Source organism: Dasypus novemcinctus, chromosome 6, assembly GCF_030445035.2.
Source record: "Dasypus novemcinctus isolate mDasNov1 chromosome 6, mDasNov1.1.hap2, whole genome shotgun sequence".
NCBI lineage: Eukaryota > Metazoa > Chordata > Mammalia > Cingulata > Dasypodidae > Dasypus > Dasypus novemcinctus.
Window position 1 is genome coordinate 18,664,019 of NC_080678.1, and position 17,404 is coordinate 18,681,422.

Below are 17,404 nucleotides of genomic sequence, written 5' to 3' on the forward strand. Positions count from 1 at the left end.
CTCACCCGAGGCATGGGTGTGGGTGTGCTACAGGGTGATAAGTGCAATGAGGGACCTCAGGGTAGGCCTTTTTAAGGCATTTCCTCTACCTGCCTCCCCATATTAAGGAGGGATCTCAGCTATTTGCTGTCCTGATTGGTCGCCTTTCTACCTTCACCTGCTAGTTTTCAGGGAACCAATAGGGAAGGCTTCCTGTTTGGAGTTATCTGTTTGAGCCTGGGAGTTTCAAACAGGACCTCGTGACCAGAGTCTTGGCAAGCATTTCAGCTGTCACAGACAGGATTTGCCTTTTTGGCTCCTGGCTGGCTCGCCAAGGATGTCGGCAGAATGCTCTGGGTTTCTAGAGCATTCTACATTGTATAAAGGAATCTAAGGACATGCCATTGGGTAGGCAAGCAAGTAAAGACTTTATTAAGAAACAAGAAAACAGTATACACCTGAGACACAGGGGTGGGCTTGCTATAGGGGGCGACATGCCTACTTGCCTTTTAAGGAGTCCAGCCTCTCTGTCCATCCCTCGAGGTTGGTGGCCCTATGCACCTTGACTTCTCATGTCTCCACAGCTGGGAGTGTCATGTCTAAATGATTTCCTCACTCAACTGTCTGGTTTTCTCTCTCTCTCTCTCTCTCTCTCTCTCTCTCTCTCTCTCTCTCTCTCTCTCTCTCTCTCTCTTTCTCTCTCTTTCTTTCTTTCTTCTTTTTTTTTTAGGAGGCACCAGGGATTGAACCTAGGATCTCATATATGGGAAACAGGCATTCAGTCACTAAGCTAAATCTGCTCCCCTCAACAGCCTGGTTTTGAAAGCATTTGAGAAGGGAGAGGCAACTGAGATAACAGGTTGAGTGGCTAATATGCACCATGTACTGAGCTAGGTGCCTGCCAGTTTTATTTAGGATTCTCACCACCACCCTGCCCACTGGACAGATGAGGAACTGGAGACACAGAGAGGAGAAGTCACTTTCCCAAGGCCATGCGGCTAAAAGAGGCCAGGCCTGGCTCTGAACCAGGTCTATCTGATTCAAAACACACTTTCTTGCCACAGCTCCCTGCTGCCTTTCTGTTAGACCTTCAGCAGCTTTCAGTCCATTCCCAAGTCCAGCCTGGCTCGCTCTCTTCTAACAGGTCCCTTAGACAAAGCATGCCTTGTATGGGAAACTTCTTGTATGGGATGGAGGATTTGGGAGAGTATCTAAAACTCTTTGAATGTAAATGGTTTTGCCCCTTGGGATGGGATTCTGTCCAAGGTTTGAGGGTTTGAAATGCATCACCCTAAGGGAGCAAGAATTCAGCTCCAGGCATGGGTTTCTACGGAGGGGGGGGTGAGGGGGTGCGGGTGGTGGTGGTGATACACACACACACACACACACACACACACACAGATGGACTTTTCAGCCAACTCAGCAAATACACAATGTCAAGACACCAAGGGATGCAGGCTAAGTGCGGGTTCCCCAGGAAAAGACACGAGCCAGGAGAGTGTAGGGGCCATGAAAGGAAGCGTCCCAGGACTCACCTCCTTGCTTCAGGAGCACTGTATGCCCGGTGCTGTGCTGGGGCAGGGGACAAACACTGCGAAGTGCCATCCCTCTGTCCAGGGAGCTAACAACCCTGTGGGGGAGCCCCCTCAATGACTCCTCTGCTGTGTCCTCCACCTGCCCTGGGGGCACCTCCATCTACTCAGTGACTCAAGACAAAAACCAGGCAGCGACTGAGACTTCTTCACGCCCCACCTCTGGCCACCTTCCTCCTAGACACTGCCCAAGTCCCTTCTTCCTCCCGTGCCCACGGCCGCAGGCCCAGCTTGGCCCACTGTCATCCCACCCTGGTGCTCACAGCAGCTCCTTGATTGCCTCTGGCCTCCCGTCTTCCCCCTTCCCATCCATGTGGCCAGAGAGACCTTCTTACAGTGCAAACAGCAGTCCCAGTCCCAGCGCTCCCCACCACCTTACGACAGCATCGAGCTCCTCGGGGAGGTGTGCCAGGCCCTCAGCTGGAGGTCTCGCCTGAGCCTTCCACTTCTCCAACAACAACCACATAGTACCTGCCTACCTCGATGCCAGGGCTTCTCAACCTTGTCGCTACTGACATTTTGGTGAGGAAATGCTTCGCTGTGGGGGGCTGTCCTGGACATTGCACGATGTTGAGCAGTGTCCCTGGCCATGGCCACGAGATGCCAGTAGCTCTACTCTCCCTCCCCTCACTGTAACAACCAAAAATGACTCTGAACATTGCCAGATGTCTCCCGGGGGACAAAACACCTCCAGATGTGAATCACTGATCTATACCTTTGTCCATAAAAGGACCGTCTCCTTCTTTCACACTAGGCTTCCTCCTCTTCCTCCTCCTCTGATTTGGCAGCACAGCCTCCTGGAAGCCTCTGCAGGCTCGCCCAGGCTGGGCGCCCACACTTCTCTGTGCACAGCTCCACCATGGAGCATGTCCCATTGCATTCAGTTGACCTCTGTGTTGTCACCCCTTCCATAAGGCAGGCTCCTCCGAAACCCTGACCACCAGGGCAGAGAAGGGTGGGCTGCATGGACCTCAAGAAGCACAGCACCTACGCAGCCTGCTCTAAGGCCCCCCAGTAAGAGAGAGGGACTCTGACCAGAGGTGTGACAGGTTTGGTGGGTCAGAGCCTGTAGAGCTAAGCGGGGACACGGAAGTGAGAAAGATGAAGCAGGGAGCAGGGCCTAGAGCCCACCAAGGCAGCAAGGTGTGAACGTCAAGAAGGGCCTGGGAAATGGCATGGCTGGAGGAGAGAGGCAGAGGAGAAGAGAGGCAAAGGAGGAGAGAGGCAGAGGAGGAGAGAGGCAGAGGAGGTGGAGAGGCAGAGGAGGAGAGAGGCAGAGGAGGAAAGAGGCAGAGAAAAGAGGCAGAGGAGGAGGAGAGAGGCAGAGGAGGAGGAGGAGAGAGGCAGAGGAGGAGAGAGGCAGAGGAGGAGAGAGGCAGAGGAGGAGAGAGGCAGAGGAGGTGGAGAGGCAGAGGAGGAGAGAGGCAGAGGAGGAGAGAGGCAGAGAAAAGAGGCAGAGGAGGAGGAGAGAGGCAGAGGAGGAGGAGGAGAGAGGCAGAGGAGGAGAGAGGCAGAGGAGGAGAGAGGCAGAGGAGGTGGAGAGGCAGAGGAGGAGAGAGGCAGAGGAGGAGAGAGGCAGAGGAGGTGGAGAGGCAGAGGAGGTGGAGAGGCAGAGGAAGTGGAGAGGTAGAGGAGGAGAGAGGCAGAGAAGAGAGGCAGAGGAGGAGAGAGGCAGAGAAGAGAGGCAGAGGAGGAGAGAAGCAGAGGAGGAGAGAGGCAGAGGAGGAGGAGGAGAGAGGCAGAGGAGGAGAGAGGCAGAAGGAGGTGTGACCACGAAGGCCCAAGGGATTCTCTGCAGCGTGTGAAATTAAAGGGAGAAAAAGGTTTTGTGGTCAAGGAAGTTTGGAAAAGGCCTGTTAACAGTTAAACAGGTTTCTTCACTGCAGGCCTTCTCAGAGGCTTTACTCTGCACATGTGCTGGGTAAATCTTCACAAGGGGAAATATGCCCTGCAGTGTTTTCCAGGGGATCACTGAGCTTCTCAAACAGTCCACATCCTCTGGTCAGCCCTCCAGAGAAAGCTGCTCGGAGCTGAGCTGCACCTTGAGGTGGAGGACCGAAGCCAAGGAGGGCCTGGCCCGGGCACGGGGACAGCAGCTCCCGGTGTTGCTCGAAGCCTCAGAGGCCACTAGCTCAGCCCCTCGCTCAGCCCCTCGCCTCCCCACCCGCCCCAGCACTGGCCCATCGGCCCTACTGAGAAGTAAAGCAGGCTCCTGAGCAAGCTACCACAGGAAGGCCTGGGAAGGCAGCACACAATTTACGGTAGGAAAACAGTCGCCCCAAGAGACCGCCTCGACCACCTCCTTCCAGGCCCCTGGGTGTAACATATGTGCGGTTTACATTTTTAAAATTGAGCAGTACTAAAGGGAAAATGTTGGCAGGCTCCAAGCCCTTGTAGAGCCCTGTGAGCCGCTGGGGAGACTGGGCCTCCGGGAGGCGGAGGCAGCTCTGAGCAGAGGTGGGGAGACTGGAGGCCCAGACCAGAGCTGGCTGGCGGAGGCTCCCGGATGAGGCTGGCCGGGGAGGGGGACGTGAAAGCGGGACACAGACCCCCGCGGGGGCTCAGCGCCTGCCCCTGCTGTCCCTCTGAAAAGGACAAAAGCACCTAATCTGGCTGGCAAGGCCGGGCGAGGGGATCACCTGACCTCACTGCAGACCCGCAGCCAGGCAGGCAGATGGCGCTGGGGAAAGCGTGGGGGTGGGGGGAACGGCGAACCCAGGGTGAAGCGCCAGGGCCCCAGCATCACCCAGGCCCAGCACAGATCCTCGGGCTGCCACTTCATAGCCGTGGGACCTGGGATGGCCTCCCCTTGCTCATCTGTAAGATGGAGCTGATTAAACCTCCATCACAAGGTGACAGCAAGGACTAAGTGAGACGGGACCTGGCATGCCGGGGGTCCCCAGCAAATGCTAGTTGCTGTTGTTTGGGGGTGCAAGTGTGGACGGGCTGCTCAAAGGGGGTGCAGATGGGATGGGCAAACTGAACAAGGAGTGGAATAGCCTCTACAGAGAGCAGCTGAAGAAGCCACAGGGTGGGCGGCCTCCACCATTCCCCACCCTCTGCGGGCTCATAAACAGAGCCCTTGCCCGACGGAGGGGCTCAGCCAGGGAGCTCTGATTATGACCCTACCCCGGGCACTTAGACCCCTCCTCCGAGCTCAGGACACCGGTGTACGCCTGGGCTGTCCACGCCCCTTCAGATGGTGGCTGGGAGCCCAGATCGCAGAGCCTGCAGCCACGTCCGCGGCCCGGGCTGTGGGTGCCTAGAACCTGCCCAGCCGCCTCTCTTCTCTGACCCCTTCTCAACCTCAGAACTTGGTCAGGCACCCACAGGGCCTGACTCTGGAACGAAGCCAGGAGCCCCACCCTGAGCCCTTGCCTCCCGGGAGCTGGCCCTCGCCAGCCTCTGCAGGTGGTTTTGAAAATTGTTTCTGAAGGTGCAAAAGTAGTGAAAGTGTTTGAGGTTCTTATAAGGGGGGGCATGATTATGGACTTGGCCCAGTGGTTAGCGCGTCCGCCTACCACATGGGAGGTCCGTGGTTCAAACCCCAGGCCTCCTTGACCTGTGTGCAGCTGGCCCATGCACAGTGCTGATGCGCGCAAGGAGTGCCCTGCCATGCAGGGGTGTCCCCTGCGTAGGGGAGCCACACACGCAAAGAGTGCGCCCCGTAAGGAGAGCTGCTCAGCGCGAAAGAAAGTGCAGCCTGCCCAGGAATGGTGCCACACACACGGAGAGCTGACAGAACAAGATGATGCAACAAAAAGAAACACAGATTCCTGTGCCACTGATAAGGATAGAAGTGGTCACATAAGAACACACAGCAAAGGGATACAGAGAGCAGACAACTGGGGGGGAGGGAGGGGAGAGAAATATAAATAAACAAATGAACAAACAAACATAAATAAAAACGGAAGCAGCAAGAAAATAACAGCTGCTGCCTGTGCAGCGGGGACAGCCCCTCAGGAAGAGCAGGTGGAAGTGACAAAAGGAGGCACCCCTGGTGTGAGGCTGGCTCCTCTCCCTGCCCCAGGAGTAGGGCTAAAAGGGGGGCGAGGAGCTTGGGAGTGGGGGAGACCCAAGGGCTCTAGGCCCCTGGGACCTGTATAACGTCCCATGGAGCAGCCAGGCTGTGAGGGGGACCAGGGCTGCCAGCACTGCCTGCAACCCTGACCGAGAAGAACACCAGGGAGGGGCTCCCCTGCCAAGGGACTTTTTTTTTTAAAGATTTTATTTTTTATTTGTTTTTCTCCCTTCCCCCCACCCAGCTGTCTGCTCTCTCTGTCCATTTGCTGTGTGTTCCTCTGTGTCCACTTGCATTCTTGTCAGCGGCACTGGGAATCTGTATCTTGTTTTGTTGAGTCATCTTGCTGCGTCAGCCCTGTGTGTGTGCAGTGCCACTCCTGTGCAGGCTGCACTTTTTCCACACTGGGTGGCTCTCCTTATGGGGCGCGCTCCTTGCGCGTGGGGCTCCCCTATGCGGGAGACGCCCCTGTGTGGCACAGCACTCCTTGCGCGCATCAGCACTGCGCATGGCCAGCTGCACACGGGTCAAGGAGGCCTGGGGTTTGAACCGTGGACCTTCCATGTGGTAGGCGGACGCCCCATCCACTGGGCCAGGTCCGCTTCCCATAACACCTCCACTTCAAGGAAGGGAGTGGGAGCCCCGGCGAGGGACTGTGACTGGGCCACGGTGCAGACCAGCTGGGCCAGAACCACAGCCCCCAGACCGGGCTTTATGAGCTGGAGCGAGACCATGCTTCTCCGTTAAGTCAGAGTAAGAGGGAACAGGCCCCCAAGACCCCAGAGGGCTACCACCCCAAGCCTTCAAACGTCCGGGTGCCCAGGAGGCAGGGCCAGTAGGGGCCCCCTGCCCCCCAGTGCACCCCCTCCGAGCTCCACACTCTTCACCATCGTCCGTGGTGCGCTCTGCCCACGTGACTTTGGGCATCCCCTGGGCCTCCTGATCACCCCCAATCCTTCCCCCCTGCACCCACCTCTTGGACCAGCCCTGCAGAGCTCTTGCTCTGGACACTCCCAGCCCCTGGTCAGGTGGGCCTCTGCTCCTCTTGCCCCAAATGCATGTGGGTGGGCAGTGGGCAGCAGGGGGGCCCTGCAAGAGGACGAGGCATGGTGGTCGCGGGAGGACGAGATTCCTGCAGCCGGGGACAGCCCCTGGGAGGGGGGTTCTGGCTGCCCTGGTGACCCAGCCCAGGCCTGCGGCCCAGCCCAGGTGCCTGGACACGGCCTCGCTCCTCCTGCCGCGGGGGTGGGTGGCCTCTTACCTTTGGGGTGAGGTACTTGGTCACAATTTCCTTCCCTTTCTCTCCCAGTTTTTCATCTGGAGTAACTTCATATTCTGCCTAAAACAGAAGCAAAAGAACAACCGATTTGCTCATGAGTGTCTTATATATAATGAGGGAGGCCCCTGGAGGGAGGGGAGAAGATGAGGCCACAGAGCCTGTTGTCCAGTACAAATGACCCTGCACTCTCCATGGACACCAGTGCTGGCCGGCGGCCCTCCACTTAAGACTGCACAGGGGAGTCGCTGGGGAGGGACGGCAGGTCCTCACCAAGCGCCTGGAGAGCCAGGGTCAGAACCACCGGCAGACGGAGCAAAGGAAACCAAACTGGGAGGCCACAGTGAGGGTGTCTTGGGTCACAAACCAACTGCATGCCCTTAGACAACTTCCTTAAGAGCTCTGTAAAGCATGGATGATGACCGTATCTATTTACAGGGTCACTGAGCAGACAGAATGTGATAAGCTTTTAGCCCAGAGCCTGGCACATAATAAATGCTCAATAAACAGCTGTCATTACTATCACCTCCATTATTATTAAACCTTGCAAGGGAAAACAGTAATAGGGATGCCTGACCTTTTCCAGTTTTTAGTTTACAAAGAGAACATACAGAGATTTTGTTTTTCAGATTCTATTTTTTAAATTGTGGTAATACGTATACAACATACAATTTGCCATTTTAACCATTTTGAAGTGTACAATTCAGTGGCATTAATTACATTTACAAGGTTGTACCTCCATCCCCACCATCCAGTACCAAAACTTTGTCATCACCCCAAAACAGAAGGCAATAACTCCCCATTTCCCCTGCCCCCAGAACCAGTCACCTTGAATCTACTTCCTCTCTGAGCTTGTCTCTATGAATTTGCCTCATTTTAGATTTCTCATGTAAGTGGAATCACATACAGAGATTTTCTGACATAATCTTATCAGAACCTCAAAAGAGCCCAGGTAAGTGCTGGGGGCGGGCTGGGGCTACCTTATGCAGCCCCCCTCGATAGATGAAGCCTGGGGGGTTCCGGAGAGCAGAGACGCTTGCCTATGTCATTCAGCTGGCGGTGGCAGGGCTGGGACTGGAACCTCCAAGCCCAGAGCTCTTTTCCAGCCACACTAAGGAATTTAGGACTCCAGGTACCGGCCAGGCCAGTGGGAGCCGAGCTGTAAAGAAGTGAGGCCCCAGAAAGACAGACTTTGATTTTCCTTGATCCAAATGAGGCTCCTTCACTCACTTGCTAAGTGGGAAAAAAAAAGGCCTTGAGTAATTGAGAAGGCTGGTAAGTCTGTCTTTCTCCTTGAGAGGAGGGAATTAATGGCAAATTGTTTATAACCATTTCAAAATCTACCACGCAAGGATGTGTCAGCTGCAGTCCAAAAGCACGGTTATTCAAAAGAGATGCAGGAAATAACATCAGCACAGACAGACTGAAACTCCTTCCCCAGGCTTATTTTTCACTGAGGGTGGAGATCCCCTTCCCCCACCCACCAGCTCTCCTCACCCAGTTCAAGACCACTTCACAGCTCAATGTCTGCAGCACAATGTCTCCCCAGCCCGGGAGACCCTCCAGGAAAAAGACAAGATTCAGTGACTTTCTCCATGGAAGAGAAAAACCATCAACTCTGTGATCGCTTGGGATCCATTCCCTAGGGCCACGGAATGGTGGTTCTGGAAGGAAACCAACTTTCTCCTTTTACAGAGCAGGACATCGAGGCTCAGAGAAGTGAAGGACTCGTTCAAGGTCATGGGTCAGTAGGCACCAGGCCTGGCACGCAGGCCCCCTGGCCTCCACTGAGTTGCTGAGTCAGAGCCTCTCTCTCCAAAGGCCCATTTCTCCTCATCAGTAAGATGAACCCTGGGGGACTGATAGAGCTTAAGACCTTTAAAGGAGAGAAGGTACTTTATCTTTACCTTTTCCTCTTATTTTCTCCCTCTGTGCTTGCCATCCACTCCCCACACCCCATGCGCACACACACTGCATATCGAGTTCTGATTATAGGCTAACCCAACAAGGTAGGCATTACTATTCCCAATATACACATGGAGAAAGTAAGGCTCTGAGGAGCCAAATAGCTGGTAAGCGACAGGGCTGGGCACTGCGTCTCTAAAGGGGCTGAGAGTTCGAGAGAACAGTTGCCCATCCTTTCCCAGTGCGAGAAGAAAAGCAGGACACCTGCTGCCCCTGGAAGCCCCGCCTCGTGGCCTGGAACCACGGGAATTTACCCAGACTGCTCTGCAAGGCGCAGGCCCTGGGCAAATGGCCGACCACCATTTGGAGTAACTCAATCCCATCAGAACCCTGGATTTGCCCTGTCCGAAAATACAACCATGAAGGCAGCTCTATTTAACCAAATGGAGACCTGAGGCTCACTAATCAGCCTCAATAACCAGCTGAAAATATTATTGCTCTGGGTATTAAAACCCACGTTAAAAAAAAAAATAACATCACTTTCAGGTCAGCGGCCTCCAAGCAGAGCCCCGGCTGGGCGGATGGGAGCCACAGTTCCACAGGGAGGCAGCTGGGAGCACGCAGGGACAGCACCAACAGCCCAGGATCAAAAGGCCTTTCTTTGAGAGTCCACGTCAGGTCACCACCACTTGAACAGCATTTGTGTTGGGAGGCAGAAAACCAACAGAAGGCTTCCAGCTTGGCTCTCCAAACTGGTTAAGTCACCTGGAATGACAGGCCAGGCCTCCACAGTGCCCCCAAGATGGGCTGGGGCACATGGGGGCACATGTCCTAAAAGACCTCCTACAGAGAGAAGGCCCCTTTCCCAGAGGCACTGAAGGCAGATCAAACTACACACATGCCTGAGGAACTGCTGCTGTGGGATACCCTTGCCCAGAGAGTGGGTGGGAGCTGCTGGAATTAGCTGAAACCAGAAAAGTTAAGCCACAAAGACGAGGGTGGGCCAACAGCCTAGTATTTTACAATTAGCTTTGGCTCAGAAAGCAGCAGGAAGACAACTTCAATGAAGAAAGAGGTAAACTATATGCCAGAAATGCCCCTGTGGCACAGAGTTACCCTGTGACCTGGCAATCCCACTCCCAGGTATATACTCAAAAGAATTGAAAACAGGGACCAGAACAGATACTTGTGCACCAATGTTCACGGCAACCTCATTCAAAACTGTCAAAAGGGGGAAGTGACCCAAGTGCCCATCCATGGGTGAATGGATAAACAACCTGGGCTCCATCCATGCAATGGAATATTATTCAGCCATAAAAAGGAATGAAATTTGGATACATGCGACAACATGGTTGACTCTTGAAGACATCATGTTGAGTGAAATAAGCCAGACGTAAAAGGACAAATATGGTATGATTCCATTTATATGAAATATTGATAATAAGCAAATTCATAGAGGCAGAAAGTAGACTAGAGGTTACTGGGGGCAGAGGAAATGGGGAGCTACTGCCTAATGGGTACGGAATATTTTTTTTGAGGTAATGGAAAGTTTTGGTCATGAAGGTGATGATGGTAGCCCAACACTGTGAGCATGATAAATGCCACTGAAGTGTAGACTTAAAAATGGTTAAAGTGGCAAATTTTATGGAACCTATATACCACAATACATTTTTTAAATTTAAAAAATAAAAGGGGAAAAGATTCAACAACACCCTCAAAAAATAAAAAACAAAAAGAAAGCAAAAGACTTAGTCCTGTGATTTACTCTGTAAGGCACTTTCTTCCAACCAGAGATGGTGGTGGGCATTGTACTCCACCCCCCAACAGAGGGGACACCCAGAGGCGCCTCTGCTGTTCTGCCCACTTGAAACCATTTCCCAGCCCAGAGCTCAAGCCCATCAGCCAGTGCAGTGAAGAGCCACTAGGCCAATGGACGCAAGGGCCATTTTTCTTCCACGGATATATCCACGGTGGCAACGAAGGAAGGCATTGTTTAACAGGCTTCTCTTTGCACTGTGACTCATGCCAAGCACAGGAAAGGCCTTTTGGGAGGATTTGCTGCTCAAACCCAAAGAGCAAAAGTCTACAGTGGGCTTAAGAAAAAAAGAATTCTTTATATATCTGTGCCTGCCAAAGAGTATAAATGTCTGTATGCATCCTAGTTTATAAGCCTAATATTTCATTCTCTTGGCCTGCTCTCATTGCATCATCAATCTCAGAAACTGCCAGTCAAAATACATCTTCTCTATTAAGACACATTCCCTGGAATGATTTTTTAAAATTGTGAATATTGCAAACTGGTCAAGGGAACCCACCCCATTTCAGAGAAGCTGGCACTGGTTTAAAGAGCAGAGAGGCTGAGGCGAATTCCTCCTGGCCTTTGACTAACTTTAGATGTCACCTCCTTCTCCCTGGAAACCTTTTCTCCTGCCCTAACAGGAAAATGAAGTCAGAGAGGCTCTGAGGTCTTGCCACCTCCAGCTGTGGTGATTACTGATGCGGTCAGCTTTTCCAGAGCCCGCGCGGCAGCGATGAGTGTCGTGCCTGCTCAGCTGTGCTGCTTGCTGCTGCCCTTTCTGGAGGAACACGCCAAGTCCACCCATGCGCCTCGGCATCTGGCCTGCGCTGACCCATGTGCTAGGGAGTCTCCGTTGGCTCCTCCAGAGCCTCTCCTCCTCCTCTCCCACCCTGCTGTGGGGCAGAAGGGCTTGAGGATGGGGTAGTTATCTCCAGGCTCCTTCCCCTGCCTGGGCACCGTGGGTTCCTGTAGACCTCTTCCAAAGCCCCAGCTCCTGCAGGCTGCCCTTCACCTAAGTCATAGTTCCCACTAGCTTCTGTACCTCTCCCTTCTCTTGCCCCTGTAGACCTAGGAGTCAGGAAGAGAAGGCTCCCTGTTGTTACTACCCCAGAGGTAATGTACCATCTGTTACTGGTTTCCACTTTGTAAATAGCCCTTCATTAAACCCTCCTTAATTAATGCCCCGGATGGGCCATCCATCTCATGCCAGGACCCTGCCTGATACTTTGCATCCTCCAGCTAGAATGTAGAAGAAGTGCACAAAGTGGCATCCAACAGGGACCCCAGGGTCAGATGGGCCTCTGGGTCCCCATTGGCCAACCCCAAAGCCTTTGCCCGGCTGTGTGGACAGATGATTTGATCTGGCGCCCATCTGAGGATCCTTTCCAGGCCTGGGTCAGGAGGGGCTTCACTGGCCCAGGTTTGGGCATCCAACGCAACAGAAGCAGGGGAGCAGGGAAGAATGGATCCCTGTCCGTGTCAGGTTCTAGACATAGTGACACAAGCAACCCCATGGTGAGTCTCAAGAACTTGCTGACAGCACCACAAATGCCAGCTGAGGAAACACGCCCTGGATAGAGGTCAACTCTGAATCACAGGATGGGGAAAGGCGGCATGGCAACTTTCTCTCAGGTGGAGGTGACAGGGGACTGTTGCTGTCACAGAGAGTCCCGTGGCAGAGAAGCTATACTGTCCCACCTCCTGTTCTGTCCCACTATTCTCCCAAGAGCCCAAGCATCGCTTGACCCCAACCTGCCTAGGTACTTCTCTTCCTCTCCAATCCCCAGAATAATTTCTTTGTGCCCAACCTCCATAAAGGCCCCACCATGCAAAGTGTTTGACTGTCTGTTACCCCTTCAGTTACAGGCAAAAAGAATCCCAATCTTTCCTAGTTCAAGCAAAACTGTCATCTCTTGGCTCTTGGAACCCAAGGATGAGTTGAACAACCTAACTGTGGAGAGAATGGAAATGCAGCTGGGCCTAGAGCACCAAGAACCAGGGACATGGGCACTTCCAGAACCCACTCTCATCCCTGCATGTGCATGTGTGTATTGACTTCATTTTCTCTCATTGCAGACTGGTTTCCTCCAGTGGCAGAAAGCATGGCAGTTGACAGTTCCCAAGTTTTTCATTGTACCAGAGAAGGACTTCTCCCCAAGTTTATAAATCCTAGAGAAATGTTTCCATTGACCCAACTTGGGGCCAATCCACTAAGGGGTACCATCATTAAGAACATAGAAGCTTTAGAATAGCCATGTGTTTGGGAGTAAGGGGGGGGGCACCCAGGAAATTGGATGACCCTATTATATACCTACAATATGAAATCATTTTAGAAGTGACACTGTTTCAAGATGACCCTGCCCCCAAGGTCTGCCTTCACCATCTGTTCTGAGAACCTCCATGAACATCTGGAGAATGACCACTGCCCTCTCTGCTCTGGAGATCATAGCAGTAATAGAAAGACAAAGACAAAAACTGGATGTAGCTCATAAACAAGAGAGGCAGAACACTTAACTTCCCTGGTGAGGCATGTGGAATCATTTTGCAACAAAATTTCAGGAAAGCCAGGTGATGGCCCACTAATTTCAAGCAAGCTCAATAATTCTTGCCTCCAGCTGATCACGCTCTTGGAGAAATTGTGATAGTTTGAGGCTTTTATGAAGCCCAGAAAATCACGTCCTTAGGGCTAATCCATTCCTGTGGGTGTGAGCCTACTGTAGGCAGGACCTTCTTTTGATTAGTTACTTCAGTAGGCATGACCCAGGGTGAGTCTTAATCCTCTTACATCCATTTATAAATGGGATGAATATATAGATAGATACAGAAAGAAAGCCACAGGAGCTGAGAGAGAAAGTCAGAGGAAGCCAGAAGCTAAAGCAATGAAACCCAGGAGAGAAGGGAGAGACCAGCAGACATCACCATTGTGCTTTGCCATATGACAGAGGAATCCAGGATTGCTGGCAGACTGTCTTTGGGGAGGAAATCACCACCTGATGAAGCCTTCATTTGGACATTTTCACAGCCTTAGAACTGTAAGTTTACAAATTAATAAATGCCCAATGTAGAAACCAACCCATTTCTGGTATATTGCATTCTGGCAGCCTAGCAGACTAAAATAGAATTCTTCCCTCTTATGGAATTGGGCTAACCCATGTAACCAATAGGATATTAGCGAAATGACAATGTGGCACTTCTGAGTGTAGGTCATAAAAAACATCACTGTTTCTCCCGTGCTCTCAAGCAGCCCTATGGAAAGGGCTACATAAAGAACAGCTGGGGAAGAGGATTTGGCTCAACTGATAGAGCATCCACCTACCACATGGGAGGTCCAGGGTTCAAATCCAGGGCCTCCTGACTTGAGTGGTGAGCTGGCCCACACACAGTGCTGTTGCATACAAGGAGTGCCATGCTACACAGGGGTGTCCCCTGCCTAGGGGTGCCCCATGTGCAAGGAGTATGCCACATAAGAAGAGCTACCCTGTGCAAAAAAATAAAGTGCAGCCTGCCCAGGAGTGCCGCCACACACACGGGAAGCTGACTCAGCAAGATGACGCAACAAAAAGAGACATAAATTCCCAGTGCCACCGATAAGAATACAAGACGACACAGAGAGCAAACAATGGGGGAGGGGGGGAGCGGGGGGGAGGAGGGGACAGGGAGAGAAATAAATAAAAAATAAATCTTTAAAAAAATAAAGAAAGAACAACTGGGGCCTCCTGCCAACAACCAACACCAACTTGCCAACCATGTGAGTAAACTTGGAAGCATATCCTCCAGTCACAGTCAAGCCTTCAGATGACTGCATCCCAGCTGACATCTTGACATAACCTCTTGAGAGACACTGAGCCATACCCTAGCTAAGCCATTCCCAAATTCTTGGCCCACAAAAGCTATGAGATAATAAATATTTATAGTAGAGTCAAATCACAAGTTTTAATGTAATTTGTTACACAGAAATAGATAACAAATAAGTAATAGGTATCTGAACTCATAACTGGCATCACTTCATTTTTAAAATGGCCTTCTTTATTTACTTTTCAGTGTTTCATTTAACCAGAAAACAAGATCCATAAGGGCAGGAACTTACTTCTCCTGTTCACTGTGGGAACTGAGATGCCCAATTCCTGACCAGAAAAGAGCCTGAAGAGACACCAAAAAACATGTATTGTGTGAATGTGGTTGAGTATTTTCCAAGCCTCCCCCACCCCAAAGAGAAGAGACTTCAAAACTCTAAGCCCCACTCAAGTATAGGGATGGGAAAGTTTCATACAAGCTAATGTCAGGTCAAGGCTCCCAGAGGATAGGTGAGAGAAGCCCATCAATCTTGAAGAAGTCCATGGCAAGACTCTCTTGGCTGTGGGGTTGACACTACCCTGAGTCCCTTCCAATACCCAACAAGCTGGCAAACCCTCGTTGTCCTCCAGAGGCCTGACCTATACCTAGCTTTGCCTTAGGTCATGACTCTGTTTCTCTGTGGAAGTGCAATGGGGGAGTCTTTCTCAGTCTCCAGGAAGCCCCTTGACTCTCAAGACCAAGGGCAGGTTCACCCTTGTGTGGTGAGTGATGCAAAAACAGTTCCTGTGCCCAAAACATCACCCAGTCCTCATTTAAAATCAGCCACAATCTTCTATTTGACTCAAGAAACACCAACATTAAGACTGTGCAAGGAAGCAGATCTGGCCCAACAAATAAGGCATCTGCCTACCACATGGGAGGTCCAAGGTTTAAACCCAGGTCCTCCTGACCCATGTGATGAGCTGGCCCACATGCAGTGCTGATGCGTGGAAGGAGTACTGTGCCATGCAGGAGTATCCCCCGCATAGGGGAGCCCCACATGCAAGGAGTGTGCCCCATAAGGAGAGCCACCCAGTGCGAAAAAAGTGCAGCCTGCCCAGGAATGGCACTGCACACATGGAGAGCTGACACAGCAAGATGACACAACAAAATGAGACACAGATTCTGGGTGCCACTGACAAGAATACAGATGGACACAGAAGAACACACAGCAAATGGACACAGAGAGCAGACAGTGGGGGTGGGGGGGGGAAGGGGAGAGAAATAAATAAAAAATAAACCTATTAAAAAAAAAAGACTGTGCAGACCTCCTTGGTGTTCAGATGTGGCCTCTCTCTCTCTGAGCTGAACTCAGCATATAAATACATTACCTTCCCCCCAGTGTAGGACATGAATCCCAGGGGTGAGCCTCCCTAGCACCAAGAAATTACTACCAAGCACCAACTAGCAATGTAACTGGAAAAAGACCTTGACCAAAAGGGGAAAAAGGTAAAGACAAATAAGTTTACATGGCTAAGAGACTTCAAAATGAGTAGGGAGGTCATTCCAGAGGTTACGCTCATGCATGTTTCAGCAGAATCTCATTGACTGCCAAAATAGATACTACCCCAAATAGTGGGGCTCCTGAGGGTTCTGGAGACATCCAGACACTATAGTCAGGGAAGATAGCTGAGGAGTTAGGTACCTTGCCAGGAGACCCTACTTTGGAATTTTTGCTCCCCTGTGTGACAGAGTTGGACTCAGTTGTGATTTCCCTACACGTGGTGTTTCTGTCCTTCTTTTTGAACCTATAATTAGTACTAGAGTTGGTAGGGGTATGTCTAAGAAACTTAAATGTTTGAGCTATCCATGTTCCAGCTGGGCCCTGAATCTCTACAGAGTTGTAACACCTACTCTCCAGTTCATTGGTCTTACCCAGGAAAACTAAAAAAGAGGTGATGATGGATAACCACCTTACCAAGGAACCAAGAGTCTACAATTATAAGCAAGAGAGTCCCATCTATCGGTTCTATGGGATCAAAGCCCCCTCTCTTTGGATGGGGTGGACATCACCATCCAAGAATCCTCAGGATTGGGGAATAAACTATGAACTAAAGTAGACTTAGAGGTATTCTACTGTAGACTTATTGTGATTCTAGCAATGGAGGGAATTATATCATTGATGTGGAAGCAGTGGTCACTGGAGGTTCTGAGGGTAGGGAGAAGGAAAACAGGTGTAATAAGGGGGCATTTTTAGGCCTTGGGAATTGTCCTGAATGACATTTTAGTGACAGATACAGGCCATTATATATCTTGCCATAACCTACAGAATTGGGTGGGAGAGAGCGTAAACTACAATATAAATTGTAATCCATGCTTAGTGGCAATGCTCCAAAATGTGTTCATCAATTGCAATGAATGTACCACACGAATGAGGAATGTTGTTAATGTGGGAAAGTATGGGAGACATGGGGAGTGGGGCATGTGGGAATCCCCTCTATGTAATCTAAGTACCATTAAAAAAATAAAAAAATAAAAAAATAAAAATAAGACTGTGCAGGAGAGTGGCCTTTCCTGGAAGCTACATGAGAATCCATTGAAGACGGACCATTTTCATTCAACTCCACTTGGTAGAAATTCAGCATGGAGGTAGGAATGGCGTGGATGGCATGGGTTAAGCCTAGGAGTACCTGGCACCATACAGCAACACCAAGGACACTGCCACTGCCTCCTTCCTCTGAGTCCCAGTTATGATGGAAGGAAATGTATTTCAGATGAGAAATCATGCCAGCCCTGGAAAACTCAATAAAGTCTTCATGCGTCAAAGAGGTGTTCCAAAGGCTCGTCATTTGACGTCAAGATAGGGCAATGAAAAATCCCTGCTAATTCCCAGGGAGAGGACAGGGCCAGCCTCCTGTGAGTGGCAGCTTCGTTGAGACATATGTTAAGAGCATTGACACGTCAATGCAGGGAGCCAGACTCACATTTCCTTTCCATAAAAGAGATCTTGGGACAGACCCAGTGAAAGAGAACGTCTGCACAACCAGAATGAAAATGGG

At 51.3% G+C, this 17,404-nt stretch overlaps 1 protein-coding gene across 1 annotated transcript in view; it reads right to left on the reverse strand.

The window, feature by feature from the left end:
• GRK5 (G protein-coupled receptor kinase 5) overlaps nt 1-17,404 on the reverse strand; it is a 232,300-nt gene that overhangs the window by 52,587 nt on the left and 162,309 nt on the right. The window contains exon 4 of the mRNA XM_004460215.5: nt 6,854-6,931. Coding sequence (XP_004460272.1) covers nt 6,854-6,931 — 78 coding nt within the window. The remainder of the gene's footprint in view (nt 1-6,853; nt 6,932-17,404) is intronic.